Raw genomic sequence first — 23,100 nt, 5'->3', positions numbered from 1 at the left:
CTTCCTTTCTGAGGGGGGGCGAAAAAGTTTCCTGTACTTGGTTCCATAAAAACTAACCGGCATGAGCAGCTTTTGGAGTTCTTTAAGAATACAGCAATTCACAGTGTTAAAACGTCTTTTAAACTATTAAAATTGTAGAAGAATTTGTCTCAGCAGAGAAACAAAAAGGTAACAACTAAAATTTGGATTCTGAATTAAATTGTCAATATATTAGGAGCTCTTAACACAAAAGGATATTTTAAATTGGTGTTTAAGTATTTATCTTTTTTTTAGAGTACCAAAAAGAATCATTTTGATAGATTAACATTCCCTGAATAAATGAACTTTACTTTTGTACTTCAAGCTTAAGCCAGAGTAAATTATTAATACTTTTAGTTGTCAGAATATGCCATGTTCTCTTGGCTGAAGGCCTGGCACATCTTTTTCCCTCTACCTGGAACACTTTTTCTTAAACCATCTCTCACTCTCCAATTCCGAGTTAGGTGACTCCCAAACACAGTATCCTATGTTTTTTCTATCATAGTACTGATCCTGTTACAGAACAACTGCTGGTTTATTTTTCTGTATCCTCTACTGGTCTTAAGCTCTGCAGTGGCAAGGACTGTGTATCTTGTTCAGGGTAGTATCCACAGTTGATCAGTATAGTACCTGGTCCTCAACAAATGTTTGTTGAATGAATGAATGAGAATGAGAACAGAAGTCTTAACATGCAAATGATCTGCCAATTTGCTGATTCATAGCATGGCCCAAATAGCAATTTTCTGGCTTCAAATGTATCACTAACAATTTCATGAGTGTGTGTTTCATAAGCAAAGATCCTGACCAAGATAAAATATTAAATTTATTAATGAACATGTGTTAAGAGTAAGCTCAGAGAAACCGAAAATTTATTTTGTGTATAATTTACTTTATAATGAATGTAGTTGCATTAATCCATATTTTTATACAGATTTGTTGTTCCATAAGAACAAATCCTCTTTACTGCAGTATGTTCTTAATGGCTCCAATTCTGATTTTGCATTAAGTTGCGTCAACTGAGTAATCTTAAAAACATGTTCAGTGAACTGAATTTATACCAGATGTTTTAGAACCTTAACTACAAATTTATCAGAGAAATATGGTAATGCCTTTCAATAACTAGTTGTTCTTAAATTTAAAAGAAACCAGTAGTGTTTAAAAACAAACCAAACCAAACCCAAAATAACTCATCAAAACATAGTACTGAAATCATCTGATTTCTGTTGGAAAACAAGGGATAACTGCCATTTCTGTTTATGGAAGCATTTAGAAACAATCTATTCTTCAAAACAGAGGTTTTTTTTTTTTTTTTTTTTTAATATCCTGGAGCTCTCTTTTAAACCAAAAGTTTAAAACAAATTTTAATTTTACTCTTTGGCTATTAATTATCCCTAATAAATGAGTCACTGATATCAATTCACAATAGATTTATTTTACATAAAACAAAAGCTTGCTGTTAATGAAAAATTCAGTAGAAAACAGTTCTTCTGCTTTGAGGCTCAAAAGTAGAAGCTGCTTATTAGTGAAACTTCAGTAAAAAGAATTTTGTAAGAAAACATTCTTGGCATGAAAGTTGTAACATAAATTCTGTAATGAAATATTTATCATGCAACTTTATTGGCAGAAAGGCCAGTTTCTGATAGCTGGTATTTTCAATCTCTTAAGACATTAACATGGAAGATACTCAAACCTGCTTTATTTAGAGTTAATTGTACATAAATACAATGTCATGATGGGTAATCTTTCCACAGTCCACCTATTTAATTGAGCAGTTCTAAGTAGGTAATTGGCACCTTGCCCTTCTGATTTCCTCTTTCCCCCATTAGCCAGTCTGAATCCATTCCAACAACACTGAACACAGTGATCACCTACAAAATAAAATATTTCCAGTTGTTAACTACATTAAAAATAATCATAGTTGGCCGGGCGCGGTGGCTCACGCCTGTAATCCTAGCACTCTGGGAGGCCGAGGTGGGCGGATCGTTGGAGCTCAGGAGTTCGAGACCAGCCTGAGCAAGAGCGAGACCCCATCTCTACTAAAAATGGAAAGAAATTATATGGACAGCTAAAAATATATATAGAAAAAATTAGCCGGGCATGGTGGTGCATGCCTGTAGTCCCAGCTACTCGGGAGGCTGAGACAGGAAGATCACTCGAGCTCAGGAGTTTGAGGTTGCTGTGAGCTAGGCTGACGCCACGGCACTCACTCTAGCCTGGGCAACAGAGTGAGACTCTGTCTCAAAAAAAAAAAAAAAAAAAAAAAAAAAAAATCATAATTGTATTTAATTTGTTTAATTCACCAAAGGACTTTAAATATTAATTTTGCTAAAAGATAAAAGATTTTATAGGAGGCAGTTTTATACATCTTCAAGTTCTTTAGCAGTTAAAGTTTTAAATATTTCTGTGATATTCTATTATATTCATTAGGAACTAAAATTTTATAAAATGTTAATATATCCATCTGAAATCTATAAAACATTCATGATAAACTATTTTCAAATAAGTAAGGAAGAATTTTCACTTGTTATACTTTTCTTCTCATACCCACAATACTCACCTCATCTGCTAGAAGTGATAATTCAGTACTGTTTGCAGCATCGTAATCATAGAGAACCCTGGCCTTCCTGCTGCCATTATACTCCTTAACGTCGTTGAGGTTGGCAGGAGGGGGGGTGATTACTAGGCCACTAGTTGAAGCCATGGCAGAAGAACCAATAACATTCGGTAAAACAGATGGTGTAGGTGTCGCAGCAGTTTGATTGTTGTTACAAAGATAATTGGATGGAAAACTGTTGAAAAGAAAACAGCCAATTATTCATTTCCAAGTGATTAAAGTTCCTTAATATCACCACTTGGTGGCACTGTTTACTTTCTACCAACCTCCACACTGGAAAAAGGTATTACAGGTATTAACAATATTTTAATGACAAAGTGTGCCATCTTCCTTTCTCCTCTTGGGCCAATTATACAAGAGACAATTCAGATGGTATTCAAATATAAATCCTTCAAAGTTTGTTTCAAATCTGTCCTATAATATCAACTTAAAATTTTTAAGCAGATATAATGGCTATTTTTTCCCCCAGGAAAAAAAGGATGGTTTATCTTAAAGCACTACCAAAAAACTTGTTAGTATTATTAATATTTTCCTCTCTTTATGAATTGTTAAATAAAAATATCAATGAAAACTTAGACACTATCACAAGAATGATGCTTTCTCAAGTTAATTCCCTGAGAAATATTTGAATATCTAAACTTTTTAAAATAAAACCAGTCCAATCACATTTTCCTATTCAATAAAATGACAAATATTTATTGAGTATCTACACGTTCAGCATTACTACCACAAGCAGAAGACATAAAGATGAAATGATGGACAAGTGTGGTAGCTCACACCTGTAATCCTAGTACTCTTGGAGGCTGAAGTGGGAAGATTATTTGAGGTCAAGAGTTCAAGACCATCCTGAGCAAAAGGGAGACCCCGTCTTTACTAAAAAAAAAAAAAAAAAAAAAAAAATTAGCTGGGCATGGTGGCGCGCACCTGTAGTCCCAGCTACTTGGTAGGCTGAGGCAGGAGGATTGCTTGAGCCCAGGAGTTTGAGGTTGTAGTGAGCTATGATGACGCCACTATACTCTAGGTGGGGCGACAGAGGGAGACTCTGTCTCAAAAAAGATATCATTTCCTTAAGGACATACAGACAAGTGAGGAGATAGACATTCAAATAATATGTTATGACTGGTAATTTCATAATGAAATAGAAGACTCAATGGGAGAATAGGTTAAATTTTACATGTTCATTTTTATTCTATTTTTAGGAAAAAAAGAAAAGTTTTATTAGAAATCAGTGAAATATTGTGACTAATGTGCTTATAAACAATTTGAAGATTATTAGAATTTTCAATTTATTTGAAGGCTACTGTTTCCCCAACACTACTAAATGGAAAACAGTATAAAACAGCTGGCCTAGGCCGGGCGCGGTGGCTCACGCCTGTAATCCTAGCACTCTGGGAGGCCGAGGCGGGTGGATCGCTCGAGGTCAGGAGTTCGAGACCAGCCTGAGCAAGAGTGAGACCCCGTCTCTACTAAAAATAGAAAGACGTTATATGGACAACTAAAAATCTATATAGAAAAAATTAGCCGGGCATGGTGGCGCATGCCTGTAGTCCCAGCTACTCGGGAGGCTGAGACAGGAGGATTGCTTGAGCTCAGGAGTCTGAGGTTGCTGTGAGCTAGGCTGATGCCACGGCACTCACTCTAGCCTGGGCAACAGAGTGAGACTCTGTCTCAAAAAAAAAAAACAAAAAAACAAAAAAACAGCTGGCCTATAATCATTCTAATTCAACCATTTCTAAGGTTAGAAATTATCTATGAAAATTCTTATTTATGTTTTAATAAATCCATTAGTTGAAATAGAAAAGGCCTTTCACACATTAAGCTGGATGAAATGCATCGTGCCAGAAAACAAAATTCCCCTTTTCTCTTTATGACAATTGTGCCATCTGGAAATCAGCCATCGGCAAAATTCCTTGTATCTTTAAACCTTCCCTTCACCCCCTTACGCTAGTGTTTATTTTTAGGATTTAACCAATTCTACCCAATCTTTCAATTCCATGTTATTCATTTATGTACTATCCACTATCTCTTGTAGTAATCATTTGCAGATGCCTCATTCCCGCCCTTTCATTTCTAGCTCACCACTGTATCTTACTTAATTCTTGGTGACTTTAATATCTATTTGGACAATTCTTCTAATATTTTAGCCTCATTGATCCATCAACTCTTCTAGTGATTCTGTATCTTACCTTATCCTACTTCAGCCACCCATTCCCCTGGTCACATCTAGACCTTATCTATTCCAGTAACTACAACCCTTCCAATAATCATAATTTCCACCATCCCATTCTCTGACCATCACCTTTTTATTTTTAGTACTTTCACTTCAATAAGCCTACAAGACCTATGATCCTACCAACACTCTTTTCATGTCCATAGTTAATTATTATAATCACCCCCTTGCATATGGCCTTCATCTTTGATGCCCCTCACTTCACTGTACTTTCAGTAAAAACCTCCCTATTTACCTACTCAGTATCCATGCATCTACTGTGCCAGGAGAAAAATAGAAAAGCTTGCTGTTTGGTTTTACATTCAATTTATAATTAGGAACCTTAAGTAGGTCCATCATGCTGCCTGGCAATTATAACATTTCTCCAGTTCATTCATTCACTTTCACTTTCCATTCTCCTAATGACTATTTCATACTGTCTCACTCATCTTCAAAATTCCAGCAATTCTCCCCTAACCATTACACTCAGCTGATGAGCTTGTTTCCTTTTAACTGAGAGGAAAAAGAACCACCAGGAAACGACCATGCTTTTGGTCATTTCTTTTCTTACCACAGATGAGTTGTCTATGTGTCTCAGGCTGATTCTTCCACAGGAGCACAACATCTCATCCCCTTTTGCCTCTCAAGGATATCATTCCAGCAATTCTTCCTTTTCTCTCCCACGTTATCATAATTTCTACATCTACTCTACACCATTCCCATCAGCTTACAAACATGCACTTATTTCTCCTATCTTAAAACAAACAAACAAAAAAAAATCACTAGACTTCACTCTCTCCTCTGGCTATTGCTCCATTTCTGTTTCTCTTCACACCAACACTCCTTGAAAGATTTACCTAAACTTACTGTCACAATTCCTCTTCTCCCAGTCTCTTACGTTACACACTTTGCCCCTACTGTTTCACCAAAACTACTCTTGTCAAGGTCAGCAATGACTTCAGTGTTCCTAAATCCAATCGTCAATTTGGTCCTCAATTCACTTGACCTGTCCAGTGACCACACCTTTCCATTTTCACACATGTTCTTCACTTGACTTGCAGGCCATACTTTTGGTTTACATAGTATCTCACCGCTCACTCCTTACCATTCTCCTCGCCTGGTTCCTCAGCTTTCCATATTGGAGTACCACAGGGGTCAGTCCTTGGTCATCTTCTTTTCTCTATACTTACTCCTTTGGTGATTTATCTAATCTCACAGATTTAAAGATCTTTGATATGCTCATGACTCTCTAATTTATATATCTAATTCACCCCCCTACTCCCACATTCCATACTTGCATATCCTAAATTTGGATAGCTCTATTTAAATGTTTAATAGATATCTCAAACTTAACATGTCTAAAACTGGGCTTCTGATACCTAATCTGTTCTCCCCTTGCCCAATCCCTGAAACCTGTTCCTCCTGTGGCAGTCTCCATTTTAATAACTACCACTCCATTCTTTCAGTTGCCCAGGCCAAAAACTTGCAGTAATTCTTGACTCAAGTCCTATACTCACGTTGTCTGTCAACAAACCCTGCTGGCTCTAACTTTAAGAAACACTCAGAAGCTGACCACTTCCATCACATCTACCATAATCACCTTGATCCAAACCACTATCATCTTCTAACTGGATTATTGACTAAATCATTGCAATAATTTCAAAACAGGTCTGTCAGCTTCCACCCATGCCCACTAACATCTATCCTCAATACAGCAGCCAGAACGATCCTGTTAAAGCCTAAAATCAAATTACATCACTTTTCAGCTCAAAACTCTCCAATGGCTCCTCATCTCTGAGTAAAGACCAAAGTCTAAACACAGTGGCTTTCAAAGCCCTACACGCTTCCTCTATTCATTTCTAGCCAAGCCCTCCTTGCTGTTCCTAGAACATGCCGGCTATGTTTCTGCTTCAGGGTTTGTATAGTTGCTGCACACTCTCCTGGAGCATCTTCTCTCAGATGGCTGCATGCTCTGCTTTCTCACATCTTTCTCTGCCCCCACCAAGGTACTTCCCCTGCTGTCTTTTTCTCTATAGTATTTATCACCTTCTAATACACTATATAACTTACATATATATTGATTTTCTGCTCCCTTCTACCTCCAATAGAATGTAGGCTCCATGAAGGCAGGGATTTTGATTGTTTTGTTTAACTGTATCCTCCATGCCTAGAACAGTGCATTTTAACAATTAAAAGTAGATGTTTCTCTGATGGATAAAGCGTTCCAATGATAAAAAGAAATAATTTCTAATTCAGGTTTTATTCTTTAAAATTAAGACCACATTTCCTAGCATCCCTTCCTCAGTGAGCGTGGTTCTTCAGCAATGATTAAATACATACATTTCTGAAAATAAAAAATAAACTCTTTTTCCATTTATATGTATATACACACACGGCTTTTTTATACCATGAATTTTACTTTAAAATTTCCTAGTATAATTAGTCTTTGCTTAGCCACCGAAGTCTATCTAAGTCAATTTTGTACAGATTTAAAAAACCCAAAAAATTGCAAGGCCATTTTCACCTTGTAAGAACTTTCATAGAAACATCTAAAAAAAATCAGAGAAACTACTTACTGTAGTAATGTCAATCAATTAAGCCACTACTAGGTTGATATGTAAAAGCCTTCCAATTATTAAAATACATTTACTAATCTTGTGACAAGTACTTCTGTTTCCTCATCTTTGACATCTGAATAATAATAGTAGCCACCTCATTTGGTGGTGAGAGTTACAAAGTTAATAACACATATGAGGTATCTGGACGAGTGCCTGGGCACAACAGAAGCCCTATAGAAGTGATTGCTGTTATTCAGTTACTACTACTGCCTGTTGGTACTGCTATTACAACTATTAACAATACAACCTGGTTCTACTCTTCATAAATAGCTTTTAAATTTGTTGGTGTGGATCTGGATGATTTGTGAAGTTCTACATTTGAATATTTCTATGTACTGTCTTAAAAAGCATAACTTGAAACAAATTAAAGGGCTGAAATTTCTTCCACTGTCATTGGTCCTTAGCAGTAATAAAATTTTTTGAGGGCAGAGAGACAAGCTACACTTTCTTTTCTAGAATTAAAGCACTGGTTTTACTTTATTATGTTGGAGCTTATCCGGAAGTGCAGTAATAACTAGATATTTTTTATATGGCGGAGTTTCAAGCATTGTGTGGCTTTTAAGCAGAACGCAAATATGAATGGTAACAAGAGCAACCCCTTTGCTGTACTCCCAGAGTTTCAGGACAAAGTGGGAAGGAAGTACTAAGGCTTCTTGGTCTTAAAATAGTTGTAATGATGTAGAGATAAAGTGGTGTTCTGCCTTCAGATATTAATATCACTAACAAACCCCCTAATATATAAAAATGTAAATCATTCTGTAAATTCCATTAGAATAACTAATGACATTTGGCTACAACTCATTTTTAAGATCCACAATTGGTTTTGTGGATGTGCCCAATTTTGTTCTAGACCTAATTTTAAAGGATTAATGTGCAGAAAGGAACAGCAAAGTAACTTTATTTTCACCTTGTTTCTTGAAAAAATTTTTCTTGATATTCCTCCTTCAAATGACACATCACTCCCCTGCTTTAATGGTTTCTTGCTATATAAATCCCGAACTCCTTACCATAACTTACTTTAAAGGTCATTCGTGGTATGAATCTACTTGGCTCCTTCAGACTCAATTACCATTCTACTCTTAACTTGAACACGACGATGCAACAAGAATGAACAACTATCAGTTCCCTGAACTTACCATACTACTCTCTTTCCTTGGGCCTTTTTTACATGTTCTTTCTTTGCTTGGAAAATGTTCATCTGTGCCCCTTTCATCATGTAGCTTATTCCTACTAAGATAATTTCATCTGGGAAAGTTTGTTGGGGGTACTTAAGTTACAGTTAGATGCCTTCACAATACTGTGTGCTTCTAACTTTCTGCTTATCCCATGGTCTATCCACCAATGGCCTATGTTTCTACCTAGACTAAGTGTTGTGAGAATGGAGATCATACTTGCCCCGTGTACATAATTTTATTTCTAGTGTCACCTTACAATGTGAGCTCCATAAAGGCAAGCATTTCTGCCTGCTTTGTTTACTATAAAACCCTGGCATATGGTAGGTAGTCAACAAATATTTGATGAATGAATGATTGGGCTATGTGTGCTTTACATACTATCATTTTGCTTTAAAGTATATTATCATACTCAAAATAATCACATCAGTGGACATGAAGTCTTCCTATATTGAAAAAAAAGTTTTAGAATATTCTGTAAGTAATGAAAAGGTATAAATTAGTTTATCTTTATGGGCAACTGTCAGTGCAACTATATCTTCCTCAACCTATAGCAAAAAGTATTCAGCAGCCAGAGAAAAGTGGACTCCAACACTTTCAAGATTTCTTTATAGAGCACTAATAAGGTATTCACTTAAATTATCATCTCATCTCTGTTAACATTCTTCTGTGTCAGACAGCTCAAAATGTTTTGTTACCTCAGAAGTCTCATAATTACTTCCCTAAAAAGAAAAAAAAAAATCCAGTTCTAAAAAGCCTTTAGATTCTAATCTTCATTCCTACTATTAGCTCATGTGCAAAAACGGAACTTCTTCTCTTATCAGGAGTTTTATATGTGAAAAATAAATTATCACCTTCCCAGTTGTTTCTGGAGGTCTAACATGTACTGGTAACATTGTGCATAGTAAGTCATCTGGGCTTCTACAAAGTCATTCAGACAACGAAGGTGATGGGCCTGTAAAAGAAAGTTATAGTTAGTTCTTACTTCTATAATCTGCTTAAAGTGGCAAATGCAAAGGGGAGACAGAGCACGACAATGTACTGAAGGAGCATCACCAATATCTAGCATCTTACTACAAGAGTTAAGACTATCTCTATATAGTAACAAACTCTGCTTAGCCAGTAAATCCCAACAAGTGGGTATGATGAGGGTGGGAGAACTAGGCAATGAGGTGTAAACAAAAATTTAAAATATTTCTTCACGTATCTTGGAAAATGCTACAATTTAAATTTTCTTGATAAATGACTGAAAAGGAAGTTTAGTTTTTCCTCCCCAAATTGCCTCAGGACTTTTGTTCTAAATGAATTTCCAATAAATAACACTTACATGTGTACTGCTGATTCCTTCTAGCAGAAGCCTGGTAATCTCTGCTTGGCGATCAAATTCACTTTGAGTTGTTCTTAATTCCTGTTCAGACTTAAATTAGAACATAGTTTTAGAATCTCATTAAAAGACTTAGTCCATCTTATATACATTTGTTTAGATGGTTAAAAAAATCCCCTAAGCAAAGCCCAAGTGATACTCTGGCAATTCCCTGATTCTGCTTGTATCTAAATTGGTTCCTGATTTCTAGACCTTAGCTTTTCTGTATTACTCAACTTCAGTAGAACTGATTCCTTACCAGTACTTGACTCAAAAGAATCTAGTAATACCAAAGCTTAATGATATACTCAAGCCTAGAAAAACTATGGGACCTTCAAGATATTTTCATCTATTTTTAGTATCAATTTTGCTAAATTTTAATTTTTACAAAATTTTAAGATTACTACAGTTTAGCAAGTATAAAATAATATTACTGCAAAAAAAATTTCTCAATTATTACTATAGTTTTTTACTTTGAAGTTAAAGATAGTCTTCAATTTCAAATGCAAAAGACTTCAGAGCGAAGCCACAGGATTTTTACCTTTTATGTTTGGTTACCAAACACTTGTTGCTAGGGACAGAGTTCTTAGGTTCCTTCAAAGGATTCTTTTTCTTACATTCTAAATATCTTTCTTTTAAATTTCCTTTCTAAACTATGCACAAAATATACCATAAGCAGAATTATGTTAAGATATATACTAGGGTTTTAAAAAGTTTTTCTGCAATTTATGGCTGACCTTCAATCAATGTTGTGTTGGTAAACTGTGCTCTGAGAAAAAAAAAAAAAGCTCTCACTGCCAGACTTTCGTGGTATAAATACTCCCACCATGGCTGATTTTAAGCTACTAAGTTGAAGTCATGGACTTTGGAGTTAGGAAGAGATGATGTATATAATAGCATATCACTTCTGGCTTCAACCATCTGATACAGGCTTAGTGTCGGGACAAAATAGTTCACTGACAAATCAACAAAATCAAAAAACAGGAAATACTGGCAAAAACCATCTCAAACATTTAGCCAGAGTTGGTTGGTAATAAGTGGGGAGGAGAAAATAAAACTCACAGCCCACTCAAAATAATCAGCTTATCCCCCATTGGGAATCATCATTGGTGAGAATGTCATTATACTGATATTTTTACTACTTCTCCAGCGTACATAGCTTTCCCCCTCATGTAAATAATTTACAATGTTTCCAAAATGTAGTAAGCATATAAAACAAGATCTGAAATTTTTCCTTTCAGGCCTGAGCTTTTCTTTCATCCTTTGGTGGCAATAGTTAACCTAGTGAGCCAGTCAACAAGGAAGTAGCAGCAAAGCAGATAATCAGTTGCTATAGTATCCCACAGTCAACAAACCTGGCAGAAGGGACTAAGACCCCTAGATTGGATTTATGGAAATAAGCTTGAATTGCTCAGTAGGTCAAGAATTGAAATTAAATTTACTTGACTAAAACCAGAATGATGGTGTTTTGATAGCAGGGCTAAAGTAAACTTCATCTGCAAGCTAGTATGAAGCATAAAAAAGTCCTAGGAGAAGAAAAGAATCAATGTTCTTCCTCAGGAAAGCATTAAGGAAAACCAATCCCTCCAATGTTACATTTGCACTATTTACTGTTCTGCTTGGTTGAATACAAAAAGGCTTTGATTAATAGGAGTAACTACAGCAAATCAAAAATAAATGAACTTTGTAAGTAAACCAGGCTAGTTCCATGTAGGTCTTTGATTGTGAAAGTACGATTTAATGACTTTTAGTAGAAATGGCAGAAAAGCCTACTAAATGGTAGTATTTCTGTACAAAGTGTAAACAAGTAAGCGAGGTAGCAGATTAAGGTGACCAGGAAGCTTGAGACTGAAGTGGAAATAATGTTTTAATGCGAAGTATACTGAATAAAAAATATTACATGATCTCATTAAGGATGAGGAATCAGTCTTCTAGGTTTGAGCAAAATTTAATATGTAATTGTGAAGAAGGGCACCATGTTATAAAGTTTAGGAAGTCATTTTTCTGTACAATCTAGATTTTATATATAAAAAAGGTAAATGATAAGAAAGGAACGAATCTCATTTCTTGAAAAGTTTCAGTGTGTGTCTGGGGTGGCTTCAAACACAGTCAAATGTCCCAAGCCATCTATACTTCTGACACACATAATTGATCATAATAATCTGAGAGGCTAAGGAAATTTAAACTAGGTTTAGCATAATCAGTTTACTTGGGAAGAAAATGATCCATATTAGAAAGATAGATAAGAAAGGTTTAAAGAAAGACAATAAATTTAAAGGGCCGACTGAGATTCTAATGAGATCTGTCCTCAAAGATCTCATTCCCTGACTTAATTTTACAATTAAGATGTAAAATTTTAGGGTAAAGGCCTACTCTTAAAAATTACCATTACTAGACTAATTGATCTAGACTATATGATAGCATAACATGGATTAGGTAAGTAAGAAGAGTTATTTTAAGATGGAAAATGGGCAGGAATCTGTTGGTCCATGTTATCAGGACAGGGTATTTATAAAAGAAAAATTTTGGTCATGCTTCTGAGGCATTTGCTGAGACAATCTTGGTCGATGTAACCTACTTTTCCTATGGGCTTAAAATTTTAAAATATTCTGAGAATATGAAGTTTTAAAATTTATCAATTTTATAATTATAAAAATGACGTAAGTGAGAAGTATAGAAGAACCCCCCAAATCCATTTTGATATATTTTTTAAGGTTTAACATATACAATATAAACATTTGTGTCATGAGTTTCTTTCCATTTATTATATCGACTATTTTGTAAACTTGCAGAGACTGAAAAAATCAAGTCAAATTTTTTGGTGGACCTGTATGACAACCACAGGGGAAGACACTCTGGTTTTCTTGTTTAACCTACATTTTCTTCTATTAAAGAGGTTCAGGGAGAAATCAGAAGCCAGGGTTGAACTATAACAAAGTTGATGAATAGATTCTACAAAGGGAGATGAGAGCGTAAGTCGCCTATGTATAGAACAGACTGTATAATTAGCATTCCTACAAAGCCAGAAAATAAAAATTAAAGTTTATAAAGCTATTAATAGTCAGGGGCCACAATTATCACCTATCCTCAATCCCCAGCATCATCCTCATGTGGAGGTCAAATTTTGGTAGGCCTGAACATGAGGATTAAAATGAAAAGTGCTGAAAATCTAAAATAGCATTTGAAACAAGTCTGCACTAAACTCATAATTTTATTCCTTAAATTCTCGCTTAATTACTTGATTTCCCAGCCCAGAGAACATTAGAAATGGTAACACAGGCAGAAGGACTGCTACAAGCAGTCATATGGACAGCTTCTAGAAGTAACAGTCTGACACTGAGGGAGGAGACAACATACTTGAAAAACGAACAACAGATCCAACTGTTACACAGTACAATAATGAATATTCATATTAGTGACCTTAACTGTAAGCAAAATTAAATATTTTCTATCCTGTATTTAATGTAGCAAATAGTAAAGTACATTTTTAACAAACATTTTCAACTAACATGACTGAGAAAAATTAACTTTGGTGCTAGAGTGAACAAGTCTCAGTTACCTAAAAAATTTGTGTGACACATATGTCCAATTGCCTGAAGATACAGGACATGGTATTAACTATTCTTTACATTTTAAAAACTGTCATTTAAAAAAATAGTTACAATGAATAAATTAAGTATTTAAACTATCTTCTAGCAAGGCATTTTAAGATTAACCTAAGATTTATCAGGGTATATGCAAACTACATCTCTACAGTATTGTTATTCTGCTCCGTAAAGCTATTGGCTAAAGAGACTTGAGCATTTCTGTAATTTTCAGATTTTATAAGATATAGTAACATAGACTGTGACTAGACCCACAGTTGTTGCCCAATAAATATTTACTGAATGAATGACAATTAAATTCTTGTTTCATAATTCTGTAGTTTAATAATTTACTTACTTTTGTCACTTCCTCTGCCCAAATCTAGCCAGCATTAAAAATTAGAGAAAAATATAGAGCATGAAAGAAAGTTGGAATTTAACATTTTCTACAACTTAGTATAGAAAAATGTAAATATTTTAATTCAAATGATACACTCTCCTTTTCTAGTATCATATTAATAGATTAAACACAGTAGTAACTAAGTCAGTACAGTATGTAAAAGTATGCCTTTTATATGTATCAGTACTATCAATTTTTAAATCTTATGCTAATTCTATAAATTAACAAGAATAACATTTTTCCCAAATTGGGAAAATCTAACCCCTTAGTTCCAGTTTTCTCATCTGTAAAATGAGAGGTTTGGACTAAATGATTTCTAATTTCTCAGTTATAAATTCTAGAGTTTTAGGAAATGAAAGCAAAGCAGGAATTAACATAAGCTGAATGCTGACATAGCCTTTTTGAGGGAAACAAACTGGAGATCTAATAAATTTAAAATTACTAGAGTTATATACCTTACTATTAATATAAGTAGATTATATTAGTATTAATAAATGAAACAAAGGCCTGCTGATTGTTTAAGATGATATTTGTACCTAAGACAAAAGAAAATTTATGATTTATATACTAAATTAGCAATGACTAAAATATAAGCCTCACCCTTTTCATTTACCTATATAGATAAGACAATGGAAATAAAAGAATGCATTCTCTTGCTATTTAAAGAAAGCCATAATTTAGCCAGGGCTTCAATAATTATAGTTAAAACCCCCCCTCAAAAAAACACATTTTATGTATTCTGTACAATAATCTTTCCCACTAGACAGATTATTTTCCTGCTTTTAGTCAATGCATGGAATAAAAGCAGTCAGTTAATTGCCAATTTATTAATATTATTAATTTTACTGCAGATTCTTGCCCTTCTAATGGAAGTAATATATCTAGAAGTATAATACAAAACACTGTATCTATAAATTTTATTGGCTACATTCAGATTTTACAATTTTATTTCATAAAAATTAAAAATTTCTAATATCACAAAATTTTTCTCAAATTGAGCTAAATATATACATTGGATACTATAAAACAATTCTTATTCTCTATTCTTGTCCAAGGATATCACCATTCTGAAACTTTAAGTGAGTTAGCACTGGATAGAGAATGGGTTTGGCCACTATAGGAATACCTAACCTATTGGAGTTGTCTTGGCCTGCAATGGCAGAAAAAATTAATTCTATGTTGAGTTTGGGTGAATATAAGGTAAACAATGAAGCTACAGAGGAACAAACTTAATTTGTATACTTTATACTTTTCTCTAAATAAAGTAAATTTTGTTCATTTTCTTTGCCAAAATATGAAGTGCCAGCTTAAATTAGTATTTTATACGGGGTGCAAAAAGACACTTTGTATTAGGTATAAATTCAGATGCTAAAATATATATTGGCATAATCAATATATTTGGCAATTAGAATACACAATTTCTTTTCTTCAAGTTCCAGTGTCATTTCAGCTAGTATTTTTTCCTTGTATTTTTGTTAGACATGATGAATGCATGGCTTCAACTATTTTAGAATTTTACATGCAGCTAATAGCAAGAGAAGGCACTTTATTCAAGATGTAGAAAACACAGTAGGCCAACAAACCTTCAGCCATTTTACATGCAGGAAGTTGAGCATGTAAGAGAAATTTACCATAATGTTATCTCCTTCAAGGCGAGCTGAGTTTAGTTGCTTAAGTGCATAGGTAAGAGACAAAGAACACATTATACCAATGAACACAGTGAAACAAGTTACTTCTGCACAATAAAGAACACACTAAACAAGCATTAAAGGAGCCAATAAATTTTTCTACTTCAAGAAAACCCAACTATATTATTCTATGAAGTTTCACACAGTGGTGTCTATTTACTTTTTCCAAAAAATTCAAATTTTTAAAACAAAAAATATGGTTGATGCTCGATTTTTAATTAGAATCATTTAGGGAAGACATATCACCTTAAAAACTGCCAGTTACCTAAAAATCTTATTAAATTTTCACCTATGAAAGTCCTTTTGCCTACCCACAATTTTCCTATTCAAAGATCTTTTCTATTTTATGAATTTATGATGCCTTCATTCACGTTTTCTTTCAATCAGCCTCAGCCAGGTCTTGGCATGTCCTGAAGAAACATGAAAGGCATGTCAATCCTCGTATTTCTAATAAGCTAATATACACACGTTTGAATTTAAAGTTAAGGTTATGTGATGGTGCTATAAATTTATTGAGTTTACACATTAAAGATTTAGACCACTGTGGAAGTACCAAAGTAGGTAGAGGAACATACCTGCTATATGATGTTACTTGAAATATTTTCCATCAAATTTAGATGCTCCACAATAATAGAGGTTCTAAACCTCTAAATACTGAAGAGCTTTGAAACCAACTGATTTTTTTCTTCCCATTAACAAAACTCTAAAATAATTTAAAAAGAAGTTTATATCAGACTAAGATTTGTAAATATAGATGCCTTATAATTTAAATGCATTACAGGTTGAGTATCCCTTATCCAAAATGCTTGGACCAGAAGTGTTTCAGAGTTTTTGTTTTTTTTTTTTGGAATATTTATATTATACTTACTGGTTGAGCAACTCTAATCCAAAAAGTTCCAGTGATCATTTCCTTTGAGCATTATGTAGACACTCAAAAGACTCAGATTTTGAAGCTTTTCAGATTTCTAGTTTAGGGATAACTCAACCTGTAGTTATATTTTGTCCTTGCTTCCCTAAGTTTTATCAAATATATAAACTATTTTCAAAACTGTATTTTTGTTCATTGTGAAACATTAAGGTAGATTCTTTTTTCTGCTTAACTGGTATATTTTTGAGAAATGTCTTTGATGTTGCTTTATCATTCTTACATGCTCATAAAACAGAAGTTAGTGAAGTAGAAATACTGGAGTACAGGCAGAAATATTTTACTGATAGAGCTACATATCATTAAAAAGTTTAATCTACTATGCTAGATAATAGGCTTAGGGCAGGCAGTAGAGATTTTACATTACCTATGAACTCCTCCCCTGCGTAAAATTAGCAATCAACAAATACAGAATTTTAAAAAAAGGAAATCGGCAAGAAAGTTTTTTAAAAAGTGCTGATGTGCACAGGTCCCAAACCTTACTGCAGAGGAGTAACTAGTCACAAAATAATTAATCCACAGAAATTTATAAAGAAGTAAATTCAAAGAAAGTCTGGGGTTAGATTAACCTCTTCAGTTGCCAACTAGGAACTAGGATATGTGTCAAAGGAGGGGGGAAAAAAAAAGCAAACGCAAACTCCTAGTGGTTTCTATTCTTTTGTATTCTTCAAGTAAACGAAAGAGAAATACAGGGAGAAAAAAAGGATCACCAAATAAAAACTTTATGAAATAATAAACTAAGAGGAACTTTCCTTCCCAAAGTATTTCAGATTTACTGCTATAAAGTTTGAAGAAAAATGAATTAGTTATCTATGGGAAAGAATATAACTAAAATCAGGAAATGTGAATTTTTATCTAGACTAGTATTTTTATTATTTGGCTACAGTTAAATTTTGTTTTATGTAACATATAAATTGTAGAAGAGCTATGCATAAATGAATTGCTGAATAGTCATTTTTCACTTTAATTTTAAACAAATTCCCATAAAAATGGTCTTCAAAAACACATAGCACAAAAAAATTGCCAAGATCTTTTCTAGATATATTGAAAGGAAACATCTCTCAAAATTGATCTGCTATTATATTTAGTTCTTACTCATTTAAATAGCAGTGGTAAAATAACTTACAATAATCAAAGGACTTTGTATACTGTTAAATTTATGTGTGTTCTGGCATTTTTCCAGGTAGAAAAGCAGTATTCTTATTCCATAATCATCACTGGGCACATGTAGGCATTTTAAATAAAGAGATTCTGTTCCCAGTTCAAATATTTATTTCTAAATGATCCTTATTTAACTTTTTTCTTGATTATGAAATTAGTACTTTAAAAATCAATTTATACTTTACTATACAAATTCATTATTACTAAGAAACTAAAACTAATTTAGGGTCTCTTGCTATTTATAGTACTCATTTTAAAAGTTTCGATTCTGCAGATGGTCTTTTTAGGGAAGTTTATGTTTTTCACGATGGTGATGTCATCATAAACTCTGAAGTGAAAATGCCAGTGAATTTGGAATTAACATTTCATCAAAGATAGCTCTTCTCTAGCAATAGCTAATACAGAATCTTCAACAAAGGGAATCCTATAGAAAAAAATAACTTATTCTGCTCATAGAAGGTATTGGGGTCATCTCATAAGACATCACTATTCAACACCAAGTTATCACCGTTTTAAACTTCGCTCTAAACCAATTCTCAACCTTTCTTCCCCCAAGCAAAAGAACTACTAGACTTCTACCAGCATTGTGGTAATATGCTCATTAAGGCAATGATTCTTTTTTTTTTTTTTGAGACAGAGTCTCACTCTGTTGCCCGGGCTAGAGTGAGTGCCGTGGCGTCAGTCTAGCTCACAGCAACCTCAAACTCCTGGGCTTAAGCGATCCTACTGCCTCAGCCTCCCGAGTAGCTGGGACTACAGGCATGCGCCACCATGCCCGGCTAATTTTTTGTATATATATATTTTAGTTGTCCATATAATTTCTTTCTATTTTTAGTAGAGACGGGGTCTCACTCTTGCTCAGGCTGGTCTTGAACTCCTGACCTCGAGTGATCCACCCGCCTCGGCCTCCCAGAGTGCTAGGATTACAGGCGTGAGCCACCGCGCCCGGCTGGCAATGATTCTTAATGGTGGCAGTGGCAGTAAGTTAGAAACAGAAGGCGGTGGAAATATCATGCCTTTGTTTAAATTAGGAATTAACTTCCTATAACAAATTCATACTTGTTTATATTGTACTATCTTAAAAGTGTTCCAGTTCAAATCTGATAAATTTTTTCAAACAGTGGAATGAAAATATAGACAGTTTCACTATGAGATTAACTAAAAAGCTTATAAATAAAATCTTTTAAGAAAAATTCAATTACTGCATTTAATATACACCTACTCAATTTTAAAAGACTATTCTGAGGTTGATTTTTCTGAAACATATATCAGAACTTACTTATTCAAATGGGTTTCCTCCCCTTCAAAATAGCCACCTGAAAGTTCAAGCTGCCACTGTTTGAATGGCTTTAGAACTACTGTTGGTGACCATTCCTTTAGTCAGTTTGAGTCATATGTGGAAAGAGAATGCATCTAATTTTTAAGCCATACACAAGAATCCTCAAACTTGATTTATTCTCATTTTAATTACTATCTTTTTTATCTCCAGATAAAACAAATATATCTCCAAAACATATATTTGCCATCACCATTGAAGATATTTAGAGAACATGATACAGCTTTAGAAGCTACCATAATTTTTGTTTTTTAGTAACAACTGTATAGCTAAATAGTGTCTCTGGATATATGGCTACTTTGCACTGATTTGGATGTAATAAGGTCTCATAAATTTGTTTGAAAACACAAAACAAGACCCCAAAATCATATTCTACTCTTAAGCACAATCTGTATCTTGCACGGTATATTGGTAAAATAGTTTACAAATCTTAAAGTTATTAACCCAAAATGTTTTTCTATTTAAAAAAAAATTACTTACTGAATTTCTAGCTTCTGCAGCTTTTGCCTTTTTTAGTCTGGTTTTTGCAGCATCCAAATCCAATCTCTTATTTTGTAATAACTTTCTTTCTTTCTATATATATACAAAAGAAAAAAAATACAGGCTAAAGATACTAAAATCCAGTATGAGCATACACATTTAAAGCATTATTCTTTAGTAAATACACATATCATATGATAAAGATCTATGATTATAAAGTTTGGTATAAAGTGACCATTCAGGTATCTGGGACTCCCGCTCCCCCCCCTTTTTTTTTAACTGTTTTCAATTTTAAAATGATTACAACAATCTAGATGTGTGGGAAATATGGCAGGTGGTGATCAAAACAAAGGAATATTAGTTTAAATATTTTGTGATTTTTGTCCTTCAGAGAACATTTGGAAATATCTTTTTGGTTGTCACAACTGGGAGAAGGACGTTATTGGTATCTACCGGGTAGAAGCCAGGGATGCTGCCAAACATCCTACAATGCAGTTTTGCGCCCACAACAAAGAATTATTCGGCCCAAAACCACTGGCATGGCCAGGTTGAAAAATCCTTTCAAAACTGTTACAGATTATCCAGAAAGTGCCTATGATGAAGGAAGCATGAGTCTAGGGCAAGGTTCCTTGATGTACTGTGTGCTCTACATCAAGAACTGGGCAGGCTGCTCTTAATGTGTAACCAAATTTAACTCAACTACTCCAAAATGAAATTTCACCAAATTTATAGAATAAATAATGAATAAATTGTTCATATAGTATTTTAGAATTCCTACTAGGAACATCAAGCTTCTATAAAATAGGTAAGTTTACTGTAATTCAGTTTGCTTTATTACTTTTTAGGTTTCATACCTCCAATTTCATCCTACTGACAAGCTATCTTTTAAATTATATTTTAAGTTGGTGATTTTCTTCTGTCTCAGGCCAAATACTTGTTTACACAGAGACAAACCCACTGTAAACATATAGAAAGTTCCTACAATATTTTGTAATAAGAAATCTGCAAATTGAGGTTTGAAGTTGTATTCATAATAAAGAGCAAGCAGCCATGCAAAAATCTTAGAAAAAAATTTTCATTCTCCATCACTAATAATAAAACAAATTAAATAAAAAAACATAGACTAATAGATCAGGTTTGAGAAAGAAAGTGATTTATTTCTTACACTTCAGTAATAAAACAGAACTATGTGAAAAGAAGGTAATACACTTCTAGGGAAGTATGATAGCCAGTATACCTTCCAATAATTAGGTTTCCAGTTCCCAATAGTTCTTACATGGTTATACTATGGTGATATTTTATACCATGTTTTCATAATCATTCCAGGAACCTCTCTATGAATTTTAGTGTTGGTAATGAATGAAAATGAATGTAAAGCCATCTCTAACACTAGGACACAAAAATGGAGTCAATGTTATTAATAGTCCTCTATCTTGGTTTCATTTTGTGTTCTGGTGAATATGCACCTGCCTAGATTATTTAGGTTTTCTAATCTGCCACACCTAACAGTCATTAAGAGGGATAATTATTCATTAAAAACTGTAAGTATATATCTAAATTATTCTACAAAAAAAGGGAACATTTTCCAACTCACAGCAATTGTTTTGTAATCTCCTTCTATAAAGTTTCTTAAAGGAGTGAGAAAATTTAAAGCTGATGTTTGAATCAGCTCTCTGTCTGCAGTTCCAATTCGTTTTTGAGTTTCTCCACATTTAATAAGGGCATTACCTGCAAAGGAAAAAAGTTTTTATCATTATCTGATAATATCAGAAAATAAAATCACATACAGATAAATCAGCAATTTGATCTGCTTAAAAGTTAGTGGTCACTTAGGTAAAATCAAATAGAATTAACTGTAATTAAGGTAGTTTTATTTTAAAAGTAAATTTAAGATTATAAATATCTAAACAAAAAGACAAAGATGAAATTTCTATCATAGCATAGTTAATTGTACCAATTCTACCAATGGAACTAAAGAATATAGACACACCAAAAAATATTTATGGTCACAGCTGAAATAGTACACAGTCAGCCCTCTGCATCTATGGGTTCTCCATCTGTGGATTCAGCCAACCGCAGATAGAAAATATTTTGGGGAAAAAAAGGATGGTTGCAGAGCTGGGCATGGTGGTGCATGCCTGCTTATAATCCCAGTTGCTGGGGTGTAGGGGGATTAGGGTGGTGGTGTCAGGTGGAAAGATTGCTTGAGCCCAGGAGTTTGAGGCCACTCTGGGCAACAGAGTGAGACTGTCTCTAATTAAAAAAAAAAAAAAAAAAAAAAAAAAAAAGATGGTTGCAACTGTACTGAACATGTTCAGACTTTTTTCCTTGTCATTATTTCCTAAACAATACAGTATAACAACTATTTACATAGCATTCACAGTATGTAATTCCCCTCCACCCCCCACAGGGTCTTGGTCCGTAGCCTGGGCTAGAGTAAAGTGGTATCATCATAGCTTACTGCAACCTCAAACTCCTGGGCTCAAAAGATCCTCTTGCCTCAGCCTCTCAAGTAGCTGGGACTACAGGCGTGTACCACCACACGTGGCTAATTTTTAAAAAAATTTTTGTAAAGTAAGGGTCTCATTGTGTTGCTCAGGCTGGTTTTGAACTCCTGGCCTCAAGTGATCCTCCTGCCTCGGGCTCCCAAAGCGCTAGGATTACGGGCTTGAGCCATTGTGTCTGGCCTGTATAATATAAGTAATCTAGAAATGATTTAAAGTATAAAGGAGGATGTGTATAGGTTATATGTAAACATTATACCATGGTATATAAAGACTTCAGCACCCAGGGATTTTGATATCCTGGGTGTGGGGAGGTACTAGAACCAATCCCCCATGGATACTAAGGAATAACTATGGTTACGTTTATAAAAGTATAATGCTTACAATAGATCAAGTCACAATCTGTCCTTTGTTTCTACACCCCTGCACATTATCTCAAGTTTTCATAAATAATAGCTCATATTTATATCTTAGGTTTTAAAAAACCTATGTTTTTGCAACACATACACTCTGATATTTAAACAGGACAAATACAGTAGGAAAGCAGACGTAGAAGTAGACAGAAAGGGAACCCTAAGATCAGGGTTCTACTCCTGGTTTTACCTCTAATAATCTTTAGCTCTATGGATCTTAATCCCTTCATGTCACAATGAGATTAGATCTGATTGGTAAGGAAGGTAATATGGAAAGCAGTTAAGTGCTCTGTCTCTGGATATGAACAGATCTGCATTTGAATTACTAGTTGTGTGACTGTAGATGAATTACTTAATCTTTCCAAGCCTGAGATTCTTTGTCTTTAAAATGGAGATAATACAATTGATAAGCAGGATACAAGTGAGGATTTACTGAAATAATACAGAAAAATATACACTGTATTGTGCTCAGCCCAATGCCTAGAATACTCAATTTTCAGCTATTATCAATTACTAATAGGTTCACAGCCCAATTCCAATAACTAAGGTACAGTCACTGGAATTATAGGAGGTACAAACAGATTAATCAGATTTGAAAAGGAAAAAAATCTAGAA

The 23,100-nt window shown here is 34.1% G+C and overlaps 1 protein-coding gene across 4 annotated transcripts in view; it reads right to left on the bottom strand.

Moving 5' to 3' along the window:
• Window positions 1–1,591: 1,591 nt before the first annotated feature.
• Window positions 1,592–23,100, bottom strand: part of SH3GLB1 (SH3 domain containing GRB2 like, endophilin B1) — a 40,077-nt gene continuing 18,568 nt past the window's right edge. The window contains exons 4-11 of one of the 4 annotated variants that reach the window (XM_069478164.1): window positions 21,163–21,296; window positions 19,569–19,661; window positions 15,610–15,648; window positions 13,937–13,960; window positions 9,959–10,048; window positions 9,486–9,586; window positions 2,576–2,807; window positions 1,592–1,886 (exon numbers count right to left, since the gene is read on the bottom strand). In XM_069478164.1, coding sequence (XP_069334265.1) covers window positions 1,779–1,886; window positions 2,576–2,807; window positions 9,486–9,586; window positions 9,959–10,048; window positions 13,937–13,960; window positions 15,610–15,648; window positions 19,569–19,661; window positions 21,163–21,296 — 821 coding nt within the window. In that variant the 3' untranslated portion in view covers window positions 1,592–1,778. Of the gene's footprint in view, window positions 1,887–2,575; window positions 2,808–9,485; window positions 9,587–9,958; window positions 10,049–13,936; window positions 13,961–15,561; window positions 15,649–19,568; window positions 19,662–21,162; window positions 21,297–23,100 lie in introns of all 4 variants that reach the window. The other 3 variants (XM_069478163.1, XM_069478166.1, XM_069478165.1) reach the window with 3 other exon arrangements.

Source organism: Eulemur rufifrons, chromosome 8 (genome assembly GCF_041146395.1).
Source record: "Eulemur rufifrons isolate Redbay chromosome 8, OSU_ERuf_1, whole genome shotgun sequence".
NCBI lineage: Eukaryota > Metazoa > Chordata > Mammalia > Primates > Lemuridae > Eulemur > Eulemur rufifrons.
The sequence above is the reverse complement of the archived record's forward strand: the minus strand, read 5'-3'. Positions and strand labels throughout refer to the sequence as shown.